The sequence below is a fragment of the Camelus dromedarius genome, chromosome 1 (assembly GCF_036321535.1).
Source record: "Camelus dromedarius isolate mCamDro1 chromosome 1, mCamDro1.pat, whole genome shotgun sequence".
Lineage (NCBI taxonomy): Eukaryota > Metazoa > Chordata > Mammalia > Artiodactyla > Camelidae > Camelus > Camelus dromedarius.
Window position 1 is genome coordinate 66,961,366 of NC_087436.1, and position 19,796 is coordinate 66,981,161.

The 19,796-nt window shown below is 33.3% G+C and overlaps 1 protein-coding gene across 5 annotated transcripts in view; it reads right to left on the reverse strand.

Moving 5' to 3' along the window:
- EPHA5 (EPH receptor A5) overlaps positions 1–19,796 on the reverse strand; it is a 309,727-nt gene that overhangs the window by 237,368 nt on the left and 52,563 nt on the right. For all 5 annotated transcript variants that reach the window (XM_031469750.2, XM_031469727.2, XM_031469736.2 and 2 more), the window contains exon 3: positions 8,880–9,543. In XM_031469750.2, coding sequence (XP_031325610.1) covers positions 8,880–9,543 — 664 coding nt within the window. The remainder of the gene's footprint in view (positions 1–8,879; positions 9,544–19,796) is intronic.

Below are 19,796 nucleotides of genomic sequence, written 5' to 3' on the forward strand. Positions count from 1 at the left end.
AAATACCGATGACCCAGCCAGCACCACACAATGGATTCAGAATCTCTTATACTTGTGTCCAGCAATTTAAATTATTAAAATTACTGCATTGCACTAAAAAATATTGAGAAGAGCAGAATGAGATAAAAGTTGGTCTCAATAATGCCTCTTCAGTAAGAAGGAATGTTAACTCACGTGAGGAGCTCCTACAAGTCAATGATAAAAGACAAGAATTCCAAAAATGAATAGGTAATTCATAAATTTGAGTGATTAGGACATGAGTGTCATTTGTACTTTTTTCTCTACTTCGTTGTAGTGCAATCTTCCCCCTAATTTTCCAGTACTGTTTATTAATAACAGTAGAAAGGATTGACAGTAAATATGGGATTCCAAAGTCATGAAGCAATTAGTAAAAATAAAACATTTTCATTAGGTCTAATACTGTCAAAAGTTACATGATTATAATCTATATCAAAAACTGTATTAAGGAACATCTGGAGGGGAAGATAAATACGTAATTAATGCATAATAGTCATGAAACAACATGGATAGTGCAATATTTCAACACATATTCAAAGGAATTAGGATAAATACATGTCTCTTCTTGCTCTTAGGTCTACATGGTCCTAAAATTTATCTGTATCTCAGTTTCCTCATCTGTAACACAAAGAAGAAAAGAACATTCACTCCAAGAGTCCTTTATATTAGTGCTTCTCAAACTTAGACGCACATAAATAACGCCAGGGATCTTGCTAAAATGCACATTCAGATTCAGCTTTTCTAATGGAGAGGCCTGAGAGTCTGCATTTCAAAAGTTCTCAGGTCGTGCTGATGTTGCAGGTCTATGCACTGCTCCTGAAGTAGGCCGACTTAAGATGCCTTAACAGGCTATCTCTGCAGGTGTATGTTGTATTATTTAACATTTCACACAGAAGGTAAGTTGGGCTCCGTCTGATTTTGTATTTGGCTACAGTCACACAGCTACCAAACGAAGAGTGAGAAACTAAGAGCTGTATCACCTCAAAGCCCAAAGCCCTCCATTTACTGCATACAAAAATCTCCTGGTGATTCCACAGATCGATTTTGAGGTTTTAAGTCTACTTAATGATTTTATGCCAGTGTTGGCTACTTTGATTCTTATCATTTGCATTCTTCTTTTTTTTTAACTTTTTGCCCTTAAGAATCTGAGAACAGACATAGAGAAGTATGCTGAATCACACTCAATGAGTTTTCAACATTAAATGTTTTTGTATACATGACTTTTCCCTTGAGAGCTATGCTGATTTATGTTATCGGACTTTGTGAAAATCTTTCTGCTGCTATCTGAAGCAAATGATAAAAGAAACAAACAATAAAACAGAAGGACTACATTTTGATTTCCCAGCACATTTAAATATCATGGATTTTACAACAGTTCTGAATATATCAATTCAGATATATGATGATATATAATGGCCTTTATCATTAAACATTTTTTTCTGATAATTATTTTTCTATATTATTTCTAGGTTTCTATATTCTATATCAATGTATATGTTATAGTTCTATATAAATTTACTATAATAAAAGTAGCTTATCCAGTGCATCACATTTTAATAAATATTTATTATTAAGAAGTGTTTTGTTCAGTACGAACCACCTGAACATGAATATAATCATAAATTTTCCACCCATTTGATCATAATGGAGCTCAAGTTCATTAATGCTACAATTCCTTTGCATAGTAACAATATGCAATGTGCCATCATCATAATAAAACATCCTAGCGGGGGAAGGGGTAGCTCAGTGGTAGAGCGTGTGCTTAGCATGCACAAGGTCCTGGGTTCAATCCCCAGTACCTCCCTTAAAGTATGTAAATAAGTAAATAAATAACCTTATTACCGCCTCCCCCCAAAATTTTTGAAATTAATTAATTAATTAATTAAAAAATAGTAATAAAACATCCTAGAGACCTACCCAAAGTAAAATGTACACAGTAGTCATTATGTGTTAAATATTGTTAATTAAATATTGTTAATATGAGGTACAATATTTATTTGTACAAACATGTAAGTATACATGTAAGGGTGGGAAAGGGAGACTCAAGATTTTCACAAGTATACTTTCACGAATGAGAAAGTAGGAGTAAAAAATCAAGATCATAAACTTGTCCAGGAGGGATTATAGAATGTTTGATATTTTTATTTCCTTTCCTTTATTGCAAAATCTACTTTTTTCTTTTTTTTTTACTATACATATACAGCAGAAGATTTACAAGTTACTAACAATTGCTGGACTGGTGAAATGTTAAGTTCTTAAAAAAGAAAAGGCTTTTATTCTTTCAACGGGTATGATAACTTACAAGTCGCCATCCACCAATACTACTCATAAATAGAGTTGTTTCATGTTTGATATGCACGTATTTGACCCTAGGTATCATTAGGAATTCTCAATCCTTAAGACAGTATAACATGCATGTGAATAGCCTCTCTTAGCAGGTAATTTGAGGAAGTAGCAGCTCTTTTATTTCTCAGATTTTAACGTGCACATACATTTTTAAATACAATTTTAGAAAGAAAGTAGATATACACAAATTGATTACTGTAATATAATAGATCCCTGCACTGAAAGCTCCCTCTGCTTGTTAAGCATACATGTTCTGCATACTCTTGACATGACTTTTTTCCCAAGTCTATGTGAAACATCACCTTTTCAGAGAAATGTTTCCTTACCACCCTAACTAAATCTGTACACTCATACTGCCAATAACAACTCTCATAAATTGTAACTGTAGATGTGAGTCCACTCATATGTTTGTATGCCTAGCTCTCTGCATTCTTAGGATACAGAAACTGTACAGATAGAATACGGTGCTTAGTACAATAAGAAATTAAAGAATGAGTGATAACACTGAACAAGAGAGCAAATCTTTATAAAGAGGGTTCTAATACATTTACATAGCTTTGATCACTTGATAAATAAAAAGGGAAGATTATTCTTGGATAAATGATACTACTCAAGAATATACTCTCTAGTTTGAGCAAACTAGAGAATTTTCTAAGCTGAAGCTAACCTTTGTTTTCCAAAAGACAGACACAGACTCCTATAAATAATTTTACTTTGAATGAGAGATACAAGATAGCTAATGTTTACTGAATGAGTACAGTTTGCTAGGCACTATTCCAAATAATTTTCATATAATGTGTCATTGGATTGCTGTGAGGTAGGTGGAGATGAGGAAAACAAGGAACAGAGAGATTCAATCACTTGGACAGGGAGGTAGAGCTGATAAATGCAGGGGGAGGATCTGACACCAGGCATTCTGGCTCAGAATCTATGTGCTTAAACCCCTAGAGTAAGCTACTTCTCGCCAGCAGCATGTTTCCCTATATCCTGTATCTCTACATCATTATATCCAAGTTAAATTAGTCACATTTCAAAACATACACTTCTTCGTTCTGCAGAATTTTAAGAAAGGTACACTTCCTTTGTTCTGCAGAAATCTAAGAAAAATGTTCACTTTTGCAAAAGGAATCAGTCTATAAACACATGTAGTTTTAGCAGTATACCTGCTCACATAGGCAGATGAAATATAGATTAGTGGTCCCCAACTAAGAGAGATTTGGCCCCCAGGGGACATTTGGCAATGTACGGAGGCAATTTTGACTATCAAAATCAGGAGTGCAGTAGCCTTTTGAATCCAGTGGGGTAGAGACCAAGGAAGTTGTTAAATATCCTACAGTGAACAGGACCAGACTTCCTGCAACAAACAAGTGTCTGACCCAAAATACCAATAGCATTAGTGTTGAGAAACCTTGACTTAGAAAAAAAGAAAAGCAAAAAATAAACAAACAAAAAAAGCAGAGCATGCTCTAACATTTTAATAGAATTAATCCAAAATTATTCAAGGGAGAAGTTAAAAGGCAAAAAAAAATCTATTTTTATTATTCTTATGTGTAATACCTGCATATGGATAAAATGACAAATACTTAATTGTCTAGTGGTGGTTTGCAGCATTAGGACACACACACACAAACACATTCACACATCACTGATACACTGTGCTTCCATAATTTCTGTGTTTTGTTAAAATTTTGAAATTAAAATTAGTTTCCTTTTGTTGCATAAAAGAGCAGACCAAATAGGACCAAAAGTTCAACCCCTTTGATGTTTTTTGGTAATATGCCTAATTAAAAATAACTAGACTCTCCAATGTATAATCACATGAACACATAATAAACAAAATTTCCAGCCAATTTTGTTTCAAACAGAAATATGCACCAGAAGTTTGAATGATCAACGTACTGCTCCCTGCAGTATCTGTATTGTTTCTGAGTCAAGGCTCTTTCTTGAGCTCAGTATTTTCACTACATTTTCCTTGCTGGGCAATCATCTCCCAGTTGGACAATTAATAAGTGCTTTTTCTCCACAGTCCTTGGCATGTAACCCCCCTTACCCTGTATTTGAACATGCACTATATACCTTCTTTACTCTGACTGGTTTTGGCAGTGACCCACAATCTAAATCTCTTTCCTCCATTTGATATAAGTGAAACTATAATCATCTAGGGGTAATTTCAAATTACTACTTCATTCCACTAGCAACTGATGAAGATTAGTGGTCTTGCCTTGCATCTGAGTAAGTCAGCAACATAATCACAAGAGAACTCAGCAGGCAACATTTGATTCATGTGAACTCAATTACCTCTGTCAAACACATTCACTTCAATAAAAAGCAGAAACTTCCAAAGTGGCTTTTTTGCTAACAATTTTGTACTCAAAAAAAAATTTCATATGACTCTGAAGGGGAAAAAATAGCATGAATTTCATCAGAAATAATAATAAATAGCAAGTATGGAAACATACTTCTATAAATGGATTCAATACATTATTAGTTCCTAAAAATAAAGAACATTTCAAGGAAATAAATTTGTATACTTAAAGCAGTTTATCATAGAAAATTCAGGCTTATATATAAGTAAGCCTTAGAAAAACAAAGGCACTCTATATTTTAAGTTAATACAATAGAAACCAGAGTATTTTGTTACCATTTTAAAATCAGAGTATATGGAAAAGGTAGTCAAATTCCTTTAAAGGAAGTTTAAAAAGGGGGCATGAATGATAGATCATAAATTGCTAAACGGACAGGAACTCCTTAATCGCTTCTTAATTGTCTTCTGGGTTGAAGCTATATGTTAATGAGCTGCCTAGCATTCTGATTCCTGAAGGCTTAGTTGCTAAAAGCCCTTGGGTCAAGTCTGTCATGCCCTTCACGTATATCAGGTCACATAGACATGATCTGACAGCAACTACCTGGTCACCTCCTAGAACAGACTCTGTAAATATTAGCATAAGATAGTCATTACAACAGGTTTACTCAAACTTCAGCTGCTTCATATAGTTAAAGCCTTAATTAAATCCCAAATATTTTGGCTATCAAAGACACTGAATAATCAAATGTAAATATGTAATAAGGCTATGCTATAAACCCGTTTCAGGATATGATGTTTTGAGGTCTACAAAAATCACCAAGATGACCTCTGTCGTAGTTAATATATCATATGACAAACACATATAATTTAATACCTAGAACTTGAAAATTTAGCCTGAAAATCTTAGGACTAAGTAAACATTAATTTAAAAGACGTATTTGTCAATTCTGTGACCAAGGATATTTTCTACACATAAATACAAAGGTAGAGATCAACCAATAATTTTAAAACACAGTACTCTTTTGTGTCTTTGCCCATTCTATTACCTCTTTTGATTCATTTTCCTTACCTCTTGCCTTTTGATTTCTCATTCCTTAACACAACATATACCACTACTGTCAAGGAGTATGTGGTCCAATGAGGGTGGGGAGTGAGTTATTAATCAAATAATAAATTAACAAACATGTAAAAAATCATAACTCTACATAATTCTATGAAGGAAAAATATATGAATAAATAACAGAGGCCTGACCCAGTCTTCAAGGGTCAGGAACAGCTTTTTTGAGGAAGGGGTGTCAGAGCACAGATCTGAAGGATTAGTGTGAGTTAATCGGGCATAATGGAGATAAAAGAATGTTCCTGTGGAAAGGAACAGAATCATAGGTGGACGAGTAATGAAAGTGAGCAAATTGCCTTTGAGAAACTAAAAGAGAGCCAGGGTGGCTCATGCAGATGGGAAGAAAGGAAGCCTAGTTTAAGATGCGTCTAGAGAGAGAACAGGAGCAAAGCCATGCAGGATCTTAGGCTACTTTAAAACCTTTATTTAAAGGAAATCATTAAAGAGTTCAAAATAAGTGTGTTGGGAATAGGTGGGGACTAGAAGACGGGTGTGTGGAACGACCAGATTTGCATGTTTGCAGAAGCGATACACTCACGTGGTTCAAAAAGTGAAACTATATACAAAGTCATTCATTATATTTAAAAATTAAGTTCCAATAAGATACACTTATAGACTGGAGGGAAAAGGAAACAGAGATATGGATGGTTTTTATGAGATAGCTGGGTGGTAATTTCTATAAATACTTTGTGATGGATGAGAACTGAGAAGTGAGTAGGAAGAAGATGTCAAGAATGATTCCTATATTTTTGGCCTATCACAAATTGCCAGAACATCAAGATCCCTACTTAAAGTTTTGGGGACAGTAGGTTAAAATCAAAGAATGAGTCAGAGCTATGGTAGAATTTTATGTAATACACACACACATACATTTACATTTGCATGAACACATTATGTATAGGTTTAAACATTGTGGGGATATCTGTGATGTTTTACTTCTCCATAAAAAACCTTCTGCATTTATTTATTTATTCAATAAGTTAAGTTATTTATAGGCATTTGAAATTCCTCCTAGAACAGCCACATATCATCTGTACATGGGACAACGCCAAGAGGCACTATTCACATAGACGACACTGTGCAGAATGCCCTCTGGAGCTCTGTAGTCTATAACCTTCATGACCCACAGCCTTTGTTTCTCCTACCAGAGCAGGTGACGGACGCATCAAGACAGAATCCAGTTACATAAGTTTCCTACAAGGCAGCCTTTCCAGCTCACCTCTTCTGCTCGCAGGCCTCTACTTCTCAAGTAGTAAGGGTATGGGAAGAGAAAGATATGCAGAAAATGCTTGCACTAAAAAAAATTCTGTCAGAACACTACTTCCCCAAAACACTTTCATGATAAGCACCTGCAGAATATTTTAATCCCAGCAACAATCATAAAATATCCTCTAAATGCAGAGGTCCTCTATGCCCTGAATCAATCTGGATGAAGATAAAGGTCATTGTATTCTGAGCTAAGTTACCACATATCACTCTCTAAAATGATGTAAACAAATACTCAAATAGAGCATGCTGTTTTACAATACTAGTAAACAAATTCTTAGAAATACTAAGATTTATATAGTAAATATTTTAGAAAAACGAATGAAATATATTCAAGGGATTATATTTAATTTCTGCTTCTGATTCTATAATAACATATATCTTCACCTTACAGCAAGAAGACTGCTCAAAAAAGAAGAGTTAAGGTAAAGTTAGTTAGAACTTTGCTTTAAATCCAATCCTAAATAAAATATGATTTATTTCCCTGACAAACTTAAAAGCATATCCAAAACACAATTTTGATTTAATAAAATGTTATGTATACATATAAAGGAATAGAGAGTTGTAGATTACAGGGAAAAACAACCATGTGCTTAATTGTAGATGACAATCAAATATTAGGTGATGCTGAAAAGGAAATTTAAATATGGTACAATGTGCTTCCAGAGAGAAATAATTAGGCAAAGTCAATGTGATTTACAGGTAATTTCCCTAGTTTTGTTTCCCTGGATCTACAGTCAATCTACAGTTAAGCCTGAACAAACTTGAGCAAGTTTGATTCACATTATATAGTGGATTTAGAAAAAAAAAAATGCACATAAAGCTACCAGTGGGATCAGGGGACTTCTTAGTATTTGGTTTTCTCCTCAGTTAATACACATTAACTCTCATTACCTATTTGGCACGTGCATATTATGCTGAAAACAAATTCAGGTTCATAAGGATGGTTTTCTTTTAAGGAAAACATTTTCTCTTCTTCATAAGCTGTTTCTCACTTTGTCATAAAGTATTATCCTGTTCCAAAAAGCTATCAATAAATATCCAAGTTTAAAAGGGCAACTCACCATACTGGGAGCAAGATGAGGATATTTTCAAATGAAGAAGGAAGCATGCATGATCAAGTTTCAACTTAAAAGAAAAATTAAAAGAGAAAAAGAATCTCCAAAGTGCAAATTGCTTTAAAATGACCTTTCTGTATTGGCTCTATCTCTAAATGGTCATGTTCTTGGGCACTACTTATTATGCGTTTAAAATTGGCCTGTAAATTCTTAAAAGCAAGCATGTAATAGCAATTATATGTAAACAACATAGTAAACTAAGTTCTGTCAGCTTACAAACATTTTCCTATGAAGTTCATAAGGCTGAACTTACATCTGAAGAATTTTTAAAAGGCAGTTAAAAGCATGCCAAAACAAGTCTCATCTAAGGTTTGCATCTGAATTTCATATAGCAAGTAAAGAGTGCTGTTTTTTCTTCATGGAGAGAAAATGGCAGTAGTGGACAATAATCACACAAAGAAAAGTGATACACAAAGAAATAATCCTTTGGCTTGAGTTGTTTGAAAATAAAACTTTCTGAAAGCCAAATGAATACGAAATATTAAGACACTGAGTATTAATTATGTAAACCCACTTAAATATTACATTAAATCTTTCATCATTGCCAGAAGCTTTAAAATTCTGAGAAGAGAGAAATCAAACTTGAAGAGAAATAATCTCCATAAATTAGCAAAGTAAAAGATCATTTGCTCATAATCATTGGAAGAAATACATATACATGATCCAACTGAAGCAGACCGCCCCTGCAGATGCACAGGCATACTCTTACCTTGACAGGTGCCATTTTTCTCTTCATATCCTGCCTTGCACATACATTTCCCGATGGGCACCAGCCACTCCCCTTCTGCGCTGCAGTGCATTTTGGGTGGTTCATCGGTCACCGAATGGTTGACACAGGAGCCCGACACTTCAAGCAACTGAGAAGAATCAGCTCCAGTGATTGTGTCCGGGAAGACAGCCAAGTGTCGTACCACCGAAGGGCATTTTTTATAGTACACACGCACGGAAACCAGAGCAATGCAAGCACCCACATCTTGAAAAGCAAGGTAAAATCCCTTTTTGCTTAGAGGTCCTACATCTCTGACCTCTGTATTCAGTTTCATGACACGGTCACCAAGATCAAGTTCTGTAAAGCTTTCGTCGGCAGCAATGGTATCAATTTTGATGTACTGGTTTTCCTTGATGTTTCTCCCATTCTCATCATCTGACTCAAAGTAATACATGTTAAAAGTTTCCTTACAGGTTCCCAGTCCTCCAGGAAGGCTATTGCAGTCCCGCAGAGTAAACTTGAGTTCTATGAAGATTCTGGAAGCACCTTCATTGGAGATCCAACTGGTCAAAAGCCAGTTATTCTGATTCTGTTCCATAACTTTGCATACTTGGTATGTGTGGATAGGGGCATAATTTTCATCAACTTCACCAATCTCTTCCCACTGTATAATACAAAATAGACATTTTTTTTAAAAAAATTAGAAGATAACCGGTAAAAATTGTCAAAGAAAACTAATGCAGGTGTAGAAATTTCTGTAGCCTCAATATACAGTATTAAGAGAAGGAGCTATACAGTGAGAATAAAAAGTTATTTTCATTTTTAAAATAAGTACATTAACAACGCATTAGCCATTGTTTCCAATGTAACTCAAAGGTGAAAATATATGAATGATATTCTCCAGAAAAAATCATGTATCTCAGAGTAAAAATAAAAGAAAATTGAATGCCAATGTAGTTAACAAGGAGCAGTGAAAGAAAGTATGTATATTTGGAATAAATTTAAGTATGTAAACTAACAGGGTGGATAAAGTTTGAGAGAAAAAAGGAAGTGCATTTTTTAGAAGATACTGAGAAAAAAACAGTAAATGTTGAAAAGAAAGGAGAAAATTGTAACATGCGAATCCACATTTATTTAATTCTGCCATATCATAAATAACACATCAATGTAATAAAATGTGGAAGAAAACACATTAGTTTAAAACTAATAATAGATGTTTATTCCATTGAACCAATCTATTTAGATGGGATAACAAAGTATTTTTATAAATTGGATAACAAAGTATTTTTATCCATGAATCTAGAGACAGAAAGAAAATAAAGATAAAAATTATAGATGAGCAATATAGAGAGGCTTGTCATTTCAAATATTAATTGATTTTTGTTACATATCCTGGGAATGTATCCATTCTTTGTTACTAATGCATTATTTTATGCACAATGACCATAGAAGGTCTGAATATATATGGGGTGTAGAAAAATTAGTATGATTTATATAGCTTCTAAAGTATTTTTCAGCCAAAGAATAGATCTAAACTTCCCTTTTTCCGAGTAAAATACTACAGTTTTGAGAATGTCAGTGTCCCATAACCACTTTCTAAACAATGTAAAACCAGATTTTTATTCTTCATAAAGATGTTATTATAACTTAGGACTTTTTTTTAAACCTGTCTAGAATCTGTATGTACAAAACTATGTAAAATTTTGTTTTAAATCTTTAAAAATTGTCCTGAAACACATAAAGCAATGAAACCACACATACTGACTTTCAATAAATCCAGAATGTGATTTCAAACATTAACTATCAAAGACAATAAACTTCACAGAACCTCATTTCTTTAGACATGAAATTAAATGGAGCATTATTTCTTGATTCTGTTCAACTGACAAAGATGTGAAAAATATGGAGGCAGGAGGGATGCACATAAATCGTACATCTCAGATGGCCCCTCTCAAAATTCCAGCTGCCATCAGACAGACAAAAGTAAAAGATGCCAATGAAGGAAAACTGCTGAGCCCCTTAAAATCACAAGAGAGAGACATCAAGATTTTATCTTCCCTAACAACTCCCACATTAGGGTGTTATGTAAAGCCTTAGTTCACTCATTTAATCTCACTTTTGCTCTCTCAAAAAATGTATATAAACTGTACTTAGTCTCTGATTTTTTAAATCAGCTTTCAATGTCAGCACTCTCTCACTAAATGACTTACAGTTTCTTCCTAAAGCCATTCAGGTATCAATCTCTTTATTATAAATGGTTAATGAATGTCATGATTAATATTTCATGCAAAAAAACAAATGAAAACAACAAAAATGATCAACTTACTGCAATAAGATTAATTAAATGTATTTTCTTTAAGTTAGTAAAATGGAAAAGAGCATTAAAAAAAAGCTCTTCTCTGAAAAACAAAAACCAAAATGCTATGTTAGCTCTGATTTAGATTCTCTTATTTTATAATAGTCTTCCAATACAAAACACAAACATATTTCAAATCTTTGGCCTTAAATCATTTATAGAAGACCTATTTCTGCATCATATATTCCAATAGATATTCCAACAGGACCCTGCTAGCAAGTCAAAGGAATTGGACAAGTAAAAGAAATTGGAAATAGCAGCATCTTCCAAGATTATAAGGCAGGCAAATCACAGTCTTTGTACAAAGTCCAAGGTATCACAGATATTATTAAAAATGCAAGCCAAGCAGCACTTGACAAGACAACTTAATAGTTACTGCTTCGGGTGATAATTTCAAAGTCTGTGCATAAGCATCTTACTTCTCTGAATATTCTCAATTAAGAAAAGAAAAACTGTAATTTTCTTTGATGTTAGAATCTATCGTGGTGGGATTTTATTTATTTCTCTTTTCAAGTGTCCAAAATATAAATGAAGACTCACATTTTCTACTTCTAATGAATGAACAGAAAGACCTTAATTTAAATAATTATGGCCATAAGCCATTCAGAAAATCGAATAGGCAATATATACATAGTTTTCATAAGTATCTGCTCCTATTTAGACAAATATGCTAAGAAACAAACAAAAATATTTCATTTATTTTACACTGACTAGCTGAAATGAAACTTTGAATTCTTCCAACTTTTTCTTCCCTGTTAATACAAAGGAGCAAGGGAAACATCTTGCTGTCCTCAGCAAATTTCTTACCTACGAAGAAGAAACAAGGGAATAAAGAGAAACTAATACTCATCAAAAACTTAAGATCATAGCAGGTATACTCCTAGGTACTTGTGCAAATGTCAAGATTATAGTCATTTAATGAAGGGTGCAGACAGAAACCACAATATTTTCAGTTCAGCTTTGTTGGATTTCCTATGATCCTCTGGTTTGATAAAAGTATTAGCTGATCCTTTGATTACTGCAAGTGTGGTGCCTGGGCGTTCTGGAAATGTGGCCACTGAATGCAGTATGATGGGTGTAGCTCTGTTCTTAGGTCCAGCTCTTCCTCAAGAGCCACCGTCTGAGTCTAGGCTTTTTTCTAGTTTTGATTCCTCATTATTCCTATTTCTTTGCCTTGATATGCAAATATGAAAGAATTGGATACCCACTCAGCTTGGACTGATTTGATTTCTCTCCCAAGTACTTGGTCTTGCTCCTTTTCCTACTGGGCACTGAAAACTCCAAGTCAACTGCATTCTAATCCCATGCCTGGCCAGGCTTTGCAAGTGGAAAAGAAAAAAGACTTGTTTTCATATCCACGTATGTGCCATGGAGTTACCAACTTGTCCTAACTCAAGCCATTACGAACTATTTTCTCCCAGCCTGCCTCTCACTGCACTATTAGGTTCCTTGTCCCAAGCTCCTATTGTCTCTTACCTTGTTAGTATTGATCTCATTTCCAATCCCCTACCCTATACGGCACTTCATTTGCCTTCACAACTTGAAAACACTGATTCAGGGCACACAGCTTAGAGTAAAATCTCCCCTTATATCATGTCCCTCAATACACATAAGGAATCTTCAAGTGAACAAAGTTGACTTTGACCTTTCAAGTTATGGGGGTGCCTATTATCTAGTTCTTTTTTCACTACTGTGTGTCTGTGTATGTTTCTACACAGAGATTGAACTACTGAGGCTAAAGTACAGAGGGAAGGAACTTTCTAGTAGAGGCCTGGGTAGAAATACTCAACTGGTCTTGTACAGAGGAAAGATTATCAGCCTGAAGCCCTAGAATTAGTCCCAGTTCTTACAGTATATAGATGTATAAGCTGAGATTTAACCCCTGGCACACTGGTTACCTGATCTAGAGTAAGAACTGGGGCTCTCTCTCCACCCCAGCCATCTCATGTGCAATACAAAACATGAGAAGGGAACTTAAAAGACCTGGTTCTACTACTCATTTTAGAAATGAGAAAACTGAAGACCAGCCAAAAAACTGGATTTTCCCAAGCTCACAAAATACCACCCTGACCACATGAACATCCCCTCTGCCTGTGTGTACCTCTGCCTTCTTATTAGCGTGATGCTGTCAGTGATGTGTGGATCTGTGGGTAGGACTCCTTGATTCACTGCGTTGATTGCTATGTCACTCTGTCAAAACTAAATTCATGGTTTTTTCTTTTCAGATATGATCTAACCATGAATAATTAATTCACTCTTTCTTACTTCCCTCTTTCTCTCTCTCTTTCTCTATATATGTCTTAACACTCCAAAACACAGATAATGAAGGTAAAGACACCACTGTCTTTTTCTCTTCTATATCTGAGTCTGACACCACAGGACACACAGTAGGGCACTCAGTAAACATTTTATAATGAATTAACTAATATCAAGCTTATATATTTCCCTCCTTAGTCCAGATATCTGTTAACATGAAATTTAAAATAATTCAAACATGGTAAATAAGTGATTATTTGATTTGCCTTTTATTTTTGTTTAAACAAAAGTAAATTTTGTTCTCTGTAAATTGTCTAAATTTTATAAATTCAACTAAACGGAAAGTTTATGAATTCATATTTTTGAAAATTACTCTTCAGTAAAAAGCTCTAGGCATTTATTTTAAGACATTTTCTTTTCCAATCATATAATTATTTTTAGTTTAGTTTTGCATATAAACTTTAGAACTATTTTCCATTAGCTTTACATTTCCCAATTAAAACTTACAGCTTGGTTTTAGGTATATAATTTTTAGCATAATATGTTTTAACATATTCAGCTTTTATTTTTCACTCACTAGCCTTCTTCACAATTCTATACAGATTAAAAGCCCAGGATACAGCATAGCAGTTAGTGGCAACACTCCTTTCCTATTTCAGTCAAACAATATTAGGACCGTCTTAATGACTTTCTTTGGCAGAATGATGTTAAAATATAGCTAGGAATCAATTGCCTTCAGCTTTACTTTGAAGTGTCCAAAGCGTAACTTCATAAGAAGACCTTGTTTACTACATAAATGCTTCCTTGAATATAGAGATAATTGTCCATTACACTTTACTATCACAATATTTTGTATAATGCATTTTGAAATGCTCTAAAAAAATTAATTCTAGGCTTCTCATTTTATTCAAAATATTGCTATATATCATTTATTTTTTAATTTTCTATGTGTATACATAGTAAGTTTGCTAACTTTACTGAAGATATCCTCATCTCAAATTACTAATTAACTGTCATTTTTCAAAGAGTAGTACCTCTCCACTATTGTAGAAAGTTCCTAGGAAATAATTTGACTATGTGCTCAAATCTGGAAGTCAGGCACTTTACCCATTTTAACCAGTGAGCAACACATAATATGTTTACCTAAGTCTAGAATTTCTGATTTTGCTTTTGCAAAAATCAGATGGAATACAATATAAAAAATCAGAAATTTAAACCCACCAAAGATCTTTTGTTTTTCTATTACAGCCTAGTTTTTTATAATAATGTATTTTTTAATATCAGATTATTTTGTTTCATTATTTCATGCTTTTTTTTCTGTCAATTTTGCTATACTGATTAAAATTAGGTCAAATATACTGAAGTAACAACCTAAATGAACTGCTTACTTTCTTGTTTCCCCAGGTGCATAATAAACAGTTACTAATATTCTTCTCCACATTTTATAAGACTTGATACGCTTACATAAAATCATTATGTTTTTCCTCCCTGTTGGATGTACAATTGAGCTCATTTGTCTGTGTGTGCATGCAGAACTCTGCTGTTACTGAATACACTCAAACCAGGGCATTTCCCCTGAGAGAAAATGGGTCAGAAAATCCTCAGAGAATAAGTGATTTAGGAACATGATTAATGGCAAAAAAGGTGAGGAATCCTACAATTGTTGGGATCGACTTTTTTGTCTGTTTGTTCTTACTACCTTTGATGTGCTACTGTCCACTAGAAGCCATGCCTCATTAGGAAGAAACACTGTATTATTAAGACCAATGCATGCTGGACAGAAATATGAGTCCCTGGTCTGCCTGCCTGTCCAGTGGCTGCCCAAATGCTTGAACAGTGAGAGTCAAATAGAGGACCAAACTTTAGCTTGGGTCATAATGCTTTGAAAGACCTTTTGTTATAATTCAAAGGTAATCCTGGAATGTGTGAAAACCTCAAAGCTATAATACAGTAAAGAATTGCTCTGAGCTACAGCTAGTCAACCGACATTTGAGAAGATTAATTTTCTCATTTCACACTACATGCATGCCATAATCATACAGAGCACAACCACATCATCTTGCAGATGAGCAAACTGAGACCCAGAGAAACTGATGCACTAATTTATGCCAAATTAATGTTTCAGATCAGAACCCCCTGATATTAATGTTTTCTCCTATTGAAGGGTTAAAATTCTAAAGCATAAAATATAGTAGCATATAAGTTCATTTTAACCAACAAAAGAGAAAATTTTTCTTTACCTAATAAACTAGGTATTTATGTTTTGTGTCAAAACATAAAAGTGTGCAGTTTTGTTGCAGAATTCTAGCACTCATCTTTCCCTGATCAGTTTACTGTCTTTTGGATCAGGTCCACACAAGTCCATTGAGCAACTGAAGTATCTCAGTTTTTATGCACAACCACAAGGACAAAATAGTTTAAAGGGGGAAAAATATGTAGCATCAGTTTCTGTGTGAGAAGTTCAATCTCTCTAACAGCTATAGTTCTTTAGTAAAATAAATATGACAAAATATATCAACTTTCAGCAAAAATCATTGGAATCATAATTCTGTTACATTTCCTCAATAATGTTAGGGGAAAAAAGATGGCATCAAATAGATATCTGGGTTGTTTAAAACATCTTTAAAATTCATGACTGCAATGTAGCAATATTGCTAGAAATGACTCAATTTTCTATGTGTGAAATAAAGCTGAAGTCAATTACTTTATTCCTCATGGAACAGTACAAACATTTATGGGCTCAAATCCAATTTGTGAAACAAATAAAATCACTTGAGAAAGATAGAGATTAAAACTTTCAAGTTTATATAAATATTTTCACAGGGAAATTTAGACAATTGAGCATCTGTCTTCAACACTAAATATGAATGGCAAAGAGGAGATTTCTTTTTAACCTGGAAAAACAATTCATAGCTGTTTTTTTCTCTTTAATGTTTATTTTTAAAAGTGGAAAAAAAAAGCAACGATTCTTTCTCCATTTATTCTTTTTTTTTCAGTGTTTCCTTAAATTGTTTTTTCTTTTTAAATTTTTTAAATTGAAGTATAGTTAATTTACAATGTTGTGTTAGTTTCAGGTGTATAGCAAAGTGACTCAGTTACACATATATGCATATATTTACATATATATACCTTTTCAGATTCTTTTCCATTGTATGTTCAATAACTTGCAATAACCTACAATGGAAAATAATCTTCATTTATTCTCAAAAAGTTAGCCAGATGCATGAGAAATGACTTAGAGATTGGAAAAATCAAAAGCATCACATTAGATAAAATATGCACTGAGAAGTTTATGATTTAAACAAAGATATCTCTTAGTAAAATAATGTAAAATAATTCAAAAACAAAAATGTACATATCATGATTACTTATATATTTGTTGTTATTCCACTTTTAAGAAGGTAAACAATTTTATATTATATAAAAGGATGAATTATGTCATGAACAGTTCAAGTTTTTTAATCAGCTTTTTTTCTTGAAAAATTTACTTAGGACAACAAATTCAAATGTATCAACTGGTCAATAATAATTTTAAAAGGTAGAATGAGCTAAGCGAGTTGGTATGCTTGAAATTAAGTTAATAAATTGAATTAAAATCTTAAATGATCTCATTAGTGTTTTATCAAAAAGCTGTCCCATTAAGTATGGTACATTATATCTAGTTTGTCAGTGATTTTGTGCCACAAGTTATACTTTTAAAAGCAGCTAAAAATAGATTTATAAACCACTGATCTATTTTAGTTCCACTTTACAGTAAATAGGACATCTCCATACTTAAGTTGTAATAGCTGTATATTTTCTATTGTTTTATACCAAGAAATAGTCCAACAACTTTTAAACTGTGGTAACATAAATAATCTTTTGTGTATTATTACAAAAGTTTACATATTCTGTGAGTTTTTATGTTTCTAAAGAGATAACTGTGATCTCAGTTACTTTGCTTAAGAAGGAGTACACATTTAAGATCTAAGGAGTCATATGTTTCTGCTGTTTCAGGATTTCACAGTAGAAACACACACAGATGTGCATGAACACACACACAACAATGAAGAATTCCCTCATGACAATCATGAGATGTTAGAGATGGTCCTATTAGCGTTATTTCAATGTACATGTTCTGAGTAACACTTAAAATTTTAGAGTAACATTACTACTCTCTTTAATATAAATACTGTCTTCTCATAAATAAGTATAAATTCTGTGGGGAAGCTTTCTTTTCAAAGCAATACGAAGTTTCAGTAAATGAGGGAAAAAAACTATTTCACTTGGGATTCAATTTAATGAAAATAAAGTAGATTAACCTCTGGTGTGCTTAATGTTTCAGCAAAATAGATACAGTTATAACCTTACTATTCTACAAAGAAAAAAAATGCAGGCAACCATTTGCAACTCTGGATTATTTATCCAGCCTATAAAACAGACCAGGAAATATAATATTGTTTGTGATCTGTGGTCATCATGCTACCCTCATTTGCAGTAGATACTACGCTTCTGGTGTAGGCCTTCACAACAGCACCCAGAAACCAATTCCATAGCTCACGTTAATCATATTCTTGTAATCAGTGGCTATTCAACATAAATCTCCATCTCATTTTTTTGTTGGGAAACAGCTATATTAGGGCTTTGAGCTTATTCACGTTTAAGTGATTATGTTGCCATAATATAGACTGAAGTCCATTGCACCCATTTGCCACAACCATACCAATGACACTGCAGAAATGGAGGCTTTCCACAGTTACTGTGTCGTCCCGGCAGGAGCTGGAGCTTCCACAGGGAAGAGATTTATTCTTCAGAACCACAGTGCTCCTCACTTTGAGGTCAAAGAAAAGGAAGGAACAGCCATGGATCCATTGCAGATTCCTCCTTCTGCATTTGTTGAGTGTTTTCTAACTGCTCTCAGCAAAAAATAGCTCCTTAAGTAAAAGTACATGTCTTTCCCAAAACTTGATATGAAAATTTCAAATGTTTAGTGATAGTTTTAAAATGACAATTCTGATTTTTTGGTGTTCATTTTCATATGTTGTTGATCATTAGTTTAATGCAAATTCAATTCTGACCTATGAATTTTTGTTATGAAACTGTAGAATTTTATAACAGGGCATGCTATCTGAAGATAGAGATTGAGTAATATTTATAGAAATTTTCTATCAACTCAATCCAAATATTTTATTGCATTTTATTGATGAATTTTTATTTGAGAATTACTGTGAAAATGGATTTTTCTAAGAATGCTATGAATTCTAGGCAAATATAAAATCTTTAGCATTAGTGGAGTTACAGCAGTAGGGAAGAGAACTCTTACATTTGTTCTTCCTACTTGGATCTTCTGCCTGTATTTTTTCCTTATCTTCCTATGTTGTTCCTTAATTATTCTGAGGGCTTTTTTTCCTTAGGTTAGTAACCACAAGAGGGAATGGTGAAATTAATTTTGCAGTGTGATTTTAATCTTAAAATTAAAACAAGTTATTAACTGCCCTTTTCTCTGCTTATCAACACAATCCATTTCACCAATATGTTCTACTAATGGAAAACATAAATAAAGCAAACACAGATAACAGGTAAGTTTAGTTATATTATAGAAATGTAGAATTTTTTAGTCTAAAGAATCTTTGATAATATTTGATACTTCCATATCTATTTGGAGATGAGCAAATAGGACTCTGGATATGATAAAGGATACATCCATAAGTACAAATAAGTAAGTATAAGTGTCACTGACTTCCATTTATTGTTCTGTTTGCTATACAACCAACAGTTAATAACTAACAGTCCTTAGAAACGATTGCTCAGTGGGGTCCTGGACATCTCAGGCTCTCTGATAATATTTCCTCATTCTACTTTTGGCTGGTTATAATGAACACATTACAATAATTTGTATGTTTGAATGTGTGTTTATTAGGAAGATGTATGCAGATACAGAATTGAGTTTTAGGAAGGCTATAGGAAACAGGGACTCTTCCATGTTCCTACTATGAGAATATATTGGTATCAAACTTAGGGAGCTATTTTGTAATGCACGGTAAATTTAAGAATTTTATAAAGCAGAATTTTCACTTGTGACTAGGAATACATATGCCAAGATGATACCTCCAACATTATAATGGCCAAATATTAGAAACCACTTCCATGACCATCAACAGGAACATATAAAATATGTTATATTCATAATATACATCATTATACAAGAGTTAACATTACTTCATTTACATAAAAATTCCAAATACTTAAAGATGAGGGGAAAATACAAATTTCAAATACAGTCAAACATTTACCTATAGTTTAAAAATAAATAAAACTACTATAAA